At 62.0% G+C, this 11,081-nt stretch overlaps 1 protein-coding gene across 1 annotated transcript in view; it reads left to right on the plus strand.

The window, feature by feature from the left end:
- PRR5L (proline rich 5 like) overlaps positions 1-10,772 on the plus strand; it is a 53,125-nt gene extending 42,353 nt beyond the window's left edge. The window contains exons 6-8 of the mRNA XM_021714091.1: positions 1-30; positions 4,494-4,620; positions 10,378-10,772. The exon at positions 1-30 is cut by the window's left edge and continues 171 nt beyond it. Coding sequence (XP_021569766.1) covers positions 1-30; positions 4,494-4,620; positions 10,378-10,772 — 552 coding nt within the window. The remainder of the gene's footprint in view (positions 31-4,493; positions 4,621-10,377) is intronic.
- The last annotated feature ends 309 nt before the right edge of the window (positions 10,773-11,081 follow it).

Genomic DNA, 11,081 nt, shown 5'->3' on the forward strand with positions numbered 1-11,081 from the left:
TCCATCGTCCAGATGCTGCTCGTCCTGCAGGTGAGGCCTTGCTGAGGACATGCTCAAAGCCGGGGGTGGGGGGGCACACAGGGGCGGGGAGAGAGAAGAGACCACCGTTCTGGGATGATGGGGAGGGGCCCGTGACCAGAGCGCCTTGGTGAGTGTTCATCAGTCTGTCTGCGTTCCTTTGCTCACTTGCTCATTTGACACGTCCTCACTGAGCCCCGTTAGGTCCCTAGTGCTCTGCTCACTGCCGGGATGGTGCAGGGTGCTTCACGCGGGAAGCGGATACGTTTCTCCCCTCCCCAGCGATGCCAGGGAGCCTCAAGTTGCTCCTCACAGCAAAGCATCCACGCGGGCGGGGCTCCAGTCAGACCAGGAGCTCACCGGAAGGTTCCCCGGGCAGAGGGACTCCTTGCTGTCCCTGATAGCAACCAGGGATGAGGCATGCCAGGTCACAGTGCCGCCCACCTCTCTCCACCTCCCGGTCTCTGCTCTGTCTGGTCCACCTTGTCTCCTTGGCACGGCCTCTCCGGGATGTGGAATTGCATTTTGGGCTTGTCCCTGATAAAGCGTGGCCCCGGCAGCTCGTGTTTCCAGTCGGAGACGACTCGGCGGCCACCTAGGGCCACTTCACCCCGATTCCAAATCAGCACGAGGCAACTGGCTGTGGGCCAGGCCCAGGCTGAGGACTTATTCAGCCTCATCTTCTAAACCACCGCCTAAGGAAGTAGGCGTCGCTGTGGTTCCCATTTTGCAGATGAGAAGGCTGAAACCTGGGAAGTGCATGTGCTTGCCTGAGACCTCTCAGCCAGCAAGAGGTGTTGAGGCTGGGCAAGCCACGATCTACTCCATCCCCAGAGGAGAGTGTGGGTGGTCCAGCCTGGGCTGGGTGGCTCCCGTTTGCCCAATCAGTTGTGACCTTGAGTCGGATCAAGCAGTATGAACGGGGCCTTGGTGAGCCGGTTCTGGCCGGTGTTCTCTTTCAGTTCTTTAAGCCGAGCCGCCCCCTGGTGTCCTCCCCTTTCCTGGATCAGAGAGGAGGAAGCGTCGCCTAATAGGAAGAGGGTGGGCGCAGCTGGCTGGAAGGCTGGGTCAAGTATTTTTGTGGACGGGAAGGAGAAGGAGGGGGTCAGAGAGGGGCATGGGCAGCTCGTGTGTGGACAGCCGGAACAAGAGCTCGTGTCCTGGATGGGGTGTCTTGAGAGCGAGCCCTGAGGGTGCTGATGGAAAAACAGGAACACTGGGCTTCCCACTCCCACGGACAGTGTTTGGGCGACCAGAAGTGACTTCATGCGTCGAGGTGGTGACGGGCCATTGGATCTTGTGGGAAGTGGATAGAGTGAATCCAGTTCTGCAGGTGAAGTTGCCCGCCTCGGAGCTAGGGCAGGAGGGCTTGTCTCTGTGACGGAGGACCTCCACCCCAGTCCAGGACTCCAGGCCCTGTGCCCCGCAGTTCAGCAGACACACGAGAATGCTGTCCCCGTCCCCAGCCCCAGAGACGGGCGAGGCTACTCGCCCAGGGGTGCCCACCTTCATGTGCCCAGCCCCTGCCCGCTGTTGGCTCCTCGTCCGCTCCCTGTTGATCTTGGGAAGATGCCCAAGGCCGTGCCCTGACCCTCCTACCTCATCCTCACCTGGATGCAGACTTCCCCGCTGCCGCAGGGCCTTGGTGCTCGCTGTTTCCTCTGCTCAGAACACACTTCCCTCGAGGCCCGCAAGCCCCTGTCCAGGCAAGGCAGGCCCTTGTGTCTTCCCCTCACTCTTGTGCCCAGAGCACCCACACACTCTCCGGCACGTGGTGGGTGCTGATTAAACACTGTCAGCGAGTGATGGCACCGCCAGCAAAAGCCCAGGTGGGGCTGACACCCGGCTTCTGGCTCCCTGCTGGTGACCAACATGCAGAGCTTCTGCTCCCAACAGAGAGAAGTGCGGTCAGAGGAGTTCCAGGCTGGGGCAAGTCTCCGGAAAGTCGGGGCGGGGGGGGCGACTCCTCCTGGGCCTGTGCCAGGGTCTCCCCACTCCCTGCTGATGGAGGCTCCCAGACGCTGGCTCCGAGCTCCGGGTCACGCCGTCATTTGTAAGCACTGAATGGTCCCCCACTCCTCAGCCCTGGCTCTTTCCACCCACCCCATCTTGTCTGCGCTCCTCTGGCCGTCTCCCAGCGTACTCAGAAATGCCCCATGGCCTCTAGGATGGGACCCTCTGAGGAGGGCACTCAGCATCCTTCCCTTGAGGACTCCGGGAAACATGTCCCTGGCCCGCTACCCACCCCCCCCCCACCGGGAGCTGTGACCTTGGGGCTTGCGTGGCCCATTGGGCGGCCGCTCTTCCCCAGCCCCAGTCTGCCTTCTGGAGCAGCAGGGTGGTCGCCTCTGGTCTGAGTGGTGCTTCCCAGTGGCCCTGCCCCGGGGCCAGTCCTGCTGCAGGGAGTTGGGCCGCCTTAGAAGGGTGCCTGCTCTCCCCAGGCCCCCGCTCCCTGCCACACCGTGATACCTGGGGCTGAGGTTTTCAAAACCGCCTGACCTGGTGTAGAGGCCAGGGCCCTTTCTCAGGCCTTCTCTTCTCCTCTTCCTGCTGCTCTTCCAGCGTCCCTGAGCCAGGCCTAGCCCTCCCCAAGCACACAGGGACTCACGCTCTCCTGCCGTGGGTGTGGCTCGGGCTGTCCCCACGAGACATTGAACTGGAGGCTTTGTCCGGTGTGAAGATCCGATCCCTCCTGCTGGTGCAGACAGGCCCTCAAATCACCCCAAGGACAGACCCCGGCCTGGCGAGTTTGCCACCGTGCTCAGAGGGCACTCCGAGGACCCCGTACTGTATTCTGGTTTTTCCATTGCCGACTTGATGTTCTTAGTTTGAGGCTCCCGCCCTTTCACTTTGCACTGGGTCCACAAAAGCCATCGCCCGTCAGCAGCCGGGCCAGAGCTGAGGCCAGCCCCCTCTCGAGGGCTGTGTGCAAGCCAGGCTCCCAGCGGAGGTGTCCTGGGGGAATGCCATCCAGCTCCACATTGCGCGGTGACCATTCTCCTCCCACCTGGGCCGCTCCTCCTGTTTCAGTCACCGCTGCCCATTGGGAACTCAGGAACTACAGGGGAGGGTTGGAGGAGGCCACTCACCGCCAGCATCCCCTCTCACCCAGCCCCTCCTCCGGAGTTTCTGTACCCAGCTCCTCCTCACCTCCTCTGGTGTCCTTGGGAGCCTCGTCCCGGCCAGAGGTCCCCAGCGGCAGGAGCCAGCCCTCCTGCCCCACCGCCTGACTATTGTCACCTCCAAACTTGGAACGCCAAGGGGAGCAGAGGGTCTTTGCTTTGACAGCGAGAGTGATTCACAGCCTGTTGCATTTGAGCACGTGACGCGGGGACGCCTTTGGCTGAGCACAGCCCGCCCAGCCTTGCTTCTCTCTCCTCTCTCCTGCTGGTGGTCTCTGTTTCCTCGAAGCTCCTCAGCATTGAAGCATGTCTTAGTGTCCTTTCCAGCAAGAGGCTTTGTTCCCTAGGACGCTGCTGGCTTCTAGAACACTGGCCACTGGCTCCCCTTTGGCTTTGACCGTGGGCCACTTGCTGTGGCTGGTGTTCACTCCAGGCTTGGCCTGGGAGCCGCCCCCACCCTCCCCTTGCGCTGGCCTTTCCTGTTCAACTTGGTGCTAGATCTGTGCCTGCTGCTTGAACAGCTCTCTCTTTTTCTTTTTTTTTTTTTTTGAGTTGGAGTCTCACTCTATCGCCCAGACTGGAGTGCCGTGGCACACTCACAGCCACCTCTGCCTCGACCTGCTGGGCTCAGCGATCCTTCCGCCTCAGCCTTCCAAGTAGCTGGAACTACAGGCATGCGCTACCATACCTGGCTAGTTTTTTTTATTTTATTGGAGAGACGAGGTCTCGCCAAGTTGTCCAGGCTGGTCTCGAGCCCGCGGGCTCAGGCAATACACTCGTCTCGGCCTCCCAAAGTGCTGGGATGACAAGCTGAGCCACTGAGCCCGGCCAGCTTTCTCTTTCAAGTTGTCCTGAACTTCCCATGTTCTTGTTCCCTTTCTTTTAGCCTGTTAGCAAGTGGCAGTAAGGACTCCAGTCCAGGACGTTTTCTAGCTATGCTCTACTGGCTGTGTTTTCCTGGGAGTGACTTTCACTCTCTGAACCTTTATTTCTCATCCGTAAAACAGGCATCAACTCTTTCCTCCTTGGGTGTCGGGAGTCTTCTGTGCGTTGATCCATGCAAGCGCCTACTTGCTGCAAGTGAACCGGTCTCGATGACAGTGGGGGCGGAACTGTTGTCCTTGGGGCCAGTCAGACCTCAGCCCCAGAGCTGGGGAAGTCCCCTCACTGGTAAGCCCAGCAGGAGAGGCTGTGGTGGCGCTGACCGCATGCAGGTATAACCATGGTGACCCATGATCCATGCCTAGGGCTCTAAGCCTCAGTGTCCCTCATTCTAACCACAAGGATGTGCTGACCGAGTGAGCACCACCAGCGGGCGGCTTACACTGACCTCTGTCTCTTGTTTGTCTCCAGAGCGTCCATGAGCCCACAAGCCCCAGTGAGAGCTATCTGCAGCTGGAAGAGCTGGTGAAGCAGGTGGTCTCTCCTTTCCTCGGCCTCAGTGGTGACCGCGGCATCTCGGGCCCCATGCACACACTGGGTAAGGGGCGCAGCTCTCGGGCGGTGGGAGCCTCGGTGATCACGATGCCAGCACCGTTTGGCTGGGCACGGATTGTGTGCCGTGCCCTCGGGTTCTGTGTGGGTCACTCACATTCTCCAACTGTCGCAACGTCCCTTCCCTCCACGGCGATTCTTCCCAGGACCGATCCTGGGCCTCTGTGGTGATGCTGGTCTCACCCACAGCAAGACGCCATTACTGTCTGGAAAGTGAGCCCTCAAAATGCAGGAGCTTTCTGTTCATGGCTCCATCCCCAGGAACGTTTGTTAGATGATGGCGGGCAGCTGCAACCCCGGGCCAGGGGCGATGCAGTGGGGGAGGCGGGTGGCCCGAACCTCTTGCTCCTCCCCTCGCTTTATGGGGGTCTCAGCTTCGAATTAAGGAGTAGCTCTGGCGAGGTGTCCCCCGCCTCCCCGGGCCTCTCTGCAGCAGCGAGAGGCAGGGCTAGCCAGCAGCTGTCACCACCCTGGTCGTGTTTCTTCGGAAACACCACTTTGCCGCAGCCGTCCCAGATCTGAGGGTGCAGGACCCAGCGAGCGGCCTGCTGGCTTCCCCGTGCCTCACCCGCTCACTCACTCATGCCTCCCAGGAGCTGGTATGAGCCGGAGCTGCCATGACACTGAAGGAGGACGGCCTCCTGCCCTCTGACCCCCACTCAAGCAGGGTGCGGCCTCCCTGACGCCAAAGGAGGACAGTCTCCTGCCCCCACCCCAGCCCGAGCGGGGTGCCATATGGTTGAGGTCTCCGGAGCCCACCCACTTGCCTACTATTTCAGTTTGAGGGGCAGGGGCAACCAGGGAGCTGTCAGGACGTCAGCAGCTGAGCTGGGCCGTGGCAGAGATGCGGCCATTGTTTGGGCCAGAGGCCGATGTGGGGGGGAAAATCGCTGTTCTTGAGGCCGCGTGAGCTCTCAGTTGGAACAGACTCCTGCATCAGGTTAGCAGGAGAGAAACAAACAGGGGTGCGCTGACGTGCGTTTCAGATGTGCATGGGGCACACCCCCGGGAGCGAGTCACGCTCAAAGAGGTGGCTTTGCATTTCGGCTTCTGTGGCATCTTCCGCAAAGAACAGTGAGCTGAGAGAAGTGACCAGACGGGAAAAGGGAGAGAGCTTGGAGTCCCCAGGCTGGCAGCTTGTGGGAAGCCAGGCACGGCGGCAGGTGCCGGCTGCTTGGTGAAGCTTGCGCCCTTCAGAGGCTCAGGGTCTCCAGGCGTCTTTGGGGGAGGCTTTGGAGGAGGGGCAGGATGCCGGCGATCTCTGTAAGCCTGCGTTCTGCCTTCCGGCAGGTGGAGGCAGGACAGCGGTCTCCTGTGCTGCTGCCTGACTGCCCTCTCCACTGTCCTTCCGGGAGAGGCGGCCTATTCTGGTCTCCACACCAGGAACGAGAGTAGATCTGGAAGCTTGTTCCACGAGGACTCACTCTAGGAGGGGACAGTTTTTAGCTTTCAGCTAAGATAAGAGTAATGCACACTGTCATTAGAAAGCAAAGACCTGAGGATTTTTTCTCATACTGAGGCCGGCCCCTGCCTCTGGAGAGGGAAGGAGGTTGCCCTCTGTTGGTTAAATCTTTGTTATTACTTCAGCGAATGTGTACTAACACCCTGTCCCAGGCGCCTGGGAGGTGCTACAGATGTACCAGCCCATCCTCCTCTTTGGCGCACACAGCCCCATGTGGAAGTCCCAAACCAGGCAGTGACTCATCCGTTTACTTCCGAGGGGGGGAGTACGGGACCACAGAGCACATGGCAGTGGGCTTCACCCTGGCCAGGAAATCAGGGAAGGCTCCCAGGAGGGAGTGACCTCTGTGAAGGGACCCGTGGGATAGATATGAGTGAAAAGAGAAGGGAGACTGTCCCGCCCAAGGGGGAGGGTCTTGGGGGCATCTGGAGGGCAGGAGGGGAGCCGGAGGGTGGAGCATTTGTGAAGCTGGAAGAGCTTGCGTCGCAAGGCAGCTCCTGGCAAGGGATGCCACAGACTATTGCCCAGTCTCCCCTTAGACTGAGCTAGCCGAGGGCAGGTGCACACCGTTCCCCTTGGGGTCCCAGGACCTGGCCTGGGCCTCTCCTGGGAGGGAGGGAGGGAGGGAGTGATAGCCAGCCTGGGTCCCAGAGTGGCACTGCCCGTCCAGGTGACCTCTCCCCCTCATTTCTCACCCGCACCGCTGCCCCGGTCTACCAGGCCTGGGCGTGAGTCCTGGCTGTGTTACCAACTGGGACTGCGAGGTCACTCAGCATCTCAGCTCCAGGCTCCTCTGTGAAATGGTTCCAAGGAGATCGCGTCAGAGGAGCGCCCCTTCCTAAGGCGCCTGGCGTATCCCAGATGGCTGGTGACACGCTGGCTCTCGGCAGGCTGGGGGCAAGCCCCTTGGAGCGCGTTCCTTTTCTTGGCCGTCAGCCCGGCGTTTTAGAGGCGCAGGCAGAGCTCAAGAAGCTTGCTGAACGTGGGGGCAGGTGTAGTGGCCCCGCCAGGTGGGCCCCCCACGCTCAGCCTGTAGTTCTGCTCGGCCGCAGCCAGAGTAGCCTCTCTTGTCTGCTTGCTGCCTGGACCCTCCGGGAACCATTGACGCCACCGTTCCCTGGCTTGGCCCACTGGGTTGGAACCTGTGGAAATCGTCCCATGACTTCTCCTTTTCTGCAAGGACGCTGCACGCCCCTCCCCCACCTCACGTTCCCTCGGTTTCCCCACCATTCCTCCAGGCCCAGCCTGGACTCCGACTCTCCTTCTTCTGGACCGCCCGTCCCTGCCACATCCGCCAGGCCCGAGTGTTGCCTTTGTGGGAATTCTAGCCTCAGTGCCCCTTCTTTCAGGATGTCCCCTCCCCAGCGGAGGGTCCCCACACTCTCGTAGTCTTGGAGTCTCGATGCTGTGGAAACCATGGTGCCACTGCCGGCCTCCTTGGCTCTGGCCTCTGCACAGGCCCCTCTGGGCGGGTCGCTGCCCACCCCAGGAGCACGGGGTGTGCACGTTGTAGATGCCCACCGGTAGGTCTCATCCAGGCTCCTGCGAGGCTGATGGCAGACTCGTAAAGGTAATACAGGGCTAAAAGAGGAATATGGGAGCCTGGCAGAAACGTGTGACTTGAGGATGTATGTGCCACGCTTCAGAAGGAGCCTCCACCAGGGCCCGGCTTGGGTTCCTTCTTCCTAGTTGCTTCTTGGCGTTTTGTGTCTCGTCCCCAAATGACCCAGCCTCCCTGGGCCAAGACCAGCCTCAAGATCACCTGCTAGGGGCAGTGTTTTCTGGGACATGGCCTCGGGGTGGGCTGGTTCAAGGAGCGAGTCTTCTGAGGGCAGCGGCGGTGCCACGTAGCAGCGAGGTGGGGCACGTTTGGACATTGCCGTTGGAACCTGAGCTCCGGGCTGGCCCAGCCTTCCTTACCCAAGCAGTGGGGACAGTGAGAGATACGCTGCCTGTTTCAGGGGAGGTTGAGACCAGGGAGGGAACTCACTCTGCATTCTGCGTGTCGGCAGATGGTTTGGAAACACTCTGCGGCTACCACCAAACAGGTTCTGCAGGGCCTGAGCCAGGAGGCCTGGCGACTCAGTCCTGAGGGCCAGGATGCCATCCTCTTAGCATCATTCACACACACACCCCCAGCCGGGGCAGGGGCCCCTGTGAACTTTGCAGATGGACACAGATGGGTGTCACAGGGCTCCACCGGGCCATGACCTCTGGGAGCTGCCAGTGCATTGTGTCCCTGGCCTTCAGATCTCGAGAGGAGACAGAGGCAGTGTGGGCCCCGTGTCCCCTCGGACAGTCTCAGTAAGCGGGCTGCCCCAGTCCTGTTGGAGCGTGGTGGGAATGCTAACTGTCAGGCCCATCCACTGCCCCCCTGCACCACCCACCCTGCTGGCAGACGGCATGTGTTTCTCTCAGGTGGGCGGGGCCGTGGGTGCCGTGGTGGACGGCCAGAGTGAAATGGGGCCGGGTGGTTGGGAGGCTGGGGAGACGTGTGCTCAGGCAGAGAAAGAGAGGGGAGGCCCTTCATAGCAGAGCTTCTGCCCTCGCCACGCCTCCAGACTTGCTCCCGCGTGGGCCCCGCCGGCTTCTGCTGCCATGGCTTCCGCCTAGGCCTCACTGAGGTCTCAGCTCGGGAGGAGACACGGGGTCTGAGGAGGAGAGGGGGGCTGCTCAAAGGGCACCCAGAGAGACGGAGGGGCACTGGCTCATGTTGCCTTCTGTCCTTGGAGGGGGTCCCTGGGCACGGGGTGCGTCCTCCCTTGGGGATCTTCTCAGACCCGCTACCCTGCGGTTGGGGCTCTTCTCTGGCCGCCCCATCTGGCCTGGGGTCGCCTTCCTTCTGGGCAGACAGTGGGGCACACTCCACGTCGGGGCCGACGCCTGGGTTCTAGCCTCAGCATTGCCTGTTTGCACCATTGGGCAAGTGGTCTAACCCGCTGTCTCCCCCACCCTCACCGCCACAGCTCCACTTCCTGTCGTGCCACCCCTCACCTTCCGTCCGGCTGTCAGTCTAATTGCTTCCACAAGCAGTGCATTGTCTTAGAGGAGATGATGCCCGGGCCTTCTCCCTGGCCTGCCTCACCTCCGGCCTCTGGAGCGCCCACCCGTCCTGCCACATTTCTGCTCAGGGGTCTTCCTGAGGCCGAGCTTCCATCCTGCCCTGCGGCCTGCAGTGTGCCTGCCCGTCGTGGCCTGTCTGATGCATCGCGAATTCTTCCCATCTGACATCCGAGGCGCCCCGTGACGCGGCCTGTCCTGCCTGCTGGGCACGTCCCGCAGTCTCCTGTGTTTTGCGTGCCAGCCAGGCTGTGACCCGATGGTGCCCCCTCCGCAGCTGCTGCAGGCTGTGTCCATGGCTCAGAGCACAGTCACCCGCCCCTTCGGGGAGTTCTATCCCCCGAGGCCCATCTTCAGTCCCTGCTTGGCCCCAGTGGGCCTGCGCTCCAACCTTTGAGCCCCCACCACACACACACAGACACACACACACCTCTCTGCTGCTCAGCCATCCACGAAGCAGGAGGTGATGCCACACCATGACTCGGGTTTGGTTTCTGAGAGGATCCAAAGTGCGCGTCAAGGTTTAGCACAGGCTCTGGATGAGAGCTCCGGGGCAGACTTCCAGGGTTTGTTTCCAGCCCTCCTTGGGGGAGGCCCCCAGGGCCCAGGCTGTTGGTGGGTGGTATTCAAGGCTGTTTGAGGTCAGGAGGACTGGCTTGCACAGAACGCAGGTCCCCGCCCCTGGGGGGAGGCAAGGGCCACCAGTGGTCCTGTTCCATACGATTCGCAGGAAGGTGCCACTGTCTTGGCTTGGACGGCTTGAGGTAGCTCCCAGGCACCACTTCCTCTGGATTTCTGCTCCTGGGCCTCTGTCACACCAACGGTGGCACAGCAGAGGCCACACCGGCTGGGAGCAGGGGATTTTCTTTGGGAAGCTGGCCAACAGATGCCCAGATGTGGGTGGAAAGGGGGTTCAGGCCACATCCAAGGAAGCTCAGGCAGCAGTTGGGAAAGAAGAGACGCGTTGCATCTTCCCCATCGAGGAGCATCCTGGTGGCCCCTGAGATAGGGGCTAGGGCTGGTCAGAGCAGGGCCTGGCGTGAACAGCCCGAGTGGTAAGAGGAGCAACGAGCCGAGGCCGAGTTCCTTCTTGCCGCCACAGAGCTGCACCTGAGGCTGTCATGGACCTCAGCCGCCACCTCCCCTTTCCTCCCAGCTGACCCGGCTTTGGGGCACTAGCACCCACCCCCCTCACTGCCTTTGCTGGTTCTTCTCTCGCAGCCAGGCGGCTCTCCAGGGCCCGGCCCAAGATGACGCCTCTGAGCTACGCCTCCCCGCTGGCCACGGCCGGCCGGTCGGTGCACGAAGTGGCCCTGACCCCGCTGACGGAGCAGGAGGGCGAGGCCTACCTGGAGAAGTGCGGCAGCGTGCGGCGCCACACGGTGGCCAACGCCCACTCGGACATCCAGCTGCTGGCCATGGCTGGCATGATGCACGCGGGCCTGGGTGAGGAGGCCAGCAGCCAGGACGCGTGCCTGCTCTTGCCGCCCAGCCTGCCCCCGCCCCCCAGGCCGTGCTCCAGCGAGCCCCGCCTCCCCGGCAGCCCCGGGGCCCTGCAGGGAGGGCCTGGGGGCAGCCAGGAGGGCTCAGAGCTGAACTGCGCGTCCCTCGGCTGAGCTGCTACCTCCGGGGCTTCCCGGCTCCGGTCCGGGACTGCTCCCACCCGTGGGCCACCAGAGGCACTTCCCTCGGCCATGCTGCCAGATTCCTCCTGGGGTACAGTCCTGGTGGGGATGCCCTGGCAGGAAACCCGAGTTGTAAGCCTCTTCGTTTTGGTGACCGTGACCCGCTCTTTGCAGCCAAGTTGCCTAATGGCCACCCTCTGGCTCCCAGCCTGGCCTGCCTGCCCACATCCGCCCTCCTGGCCTCTCCCCTCAGACGCTACCAGTGGCAGAGCCAGCACCCTGGCACTGCTGTTGCAGGGG

Source organism: Carlito syrichta, unplaced genomic scaffold, assembly GCF_000164805.1.
Source record: "Carlito syrichta isolate Samal-C Ts95f unplaced genomic scaffold, Tarsius_syrichta-2.0.1 Scaffold305211, whole genome shotgun sequence".
NCBI lineage: Eukaryota > Metazoa > Chordata > Mammalia > Primates > Tarsiidae > Carlito > Carlito syrichta.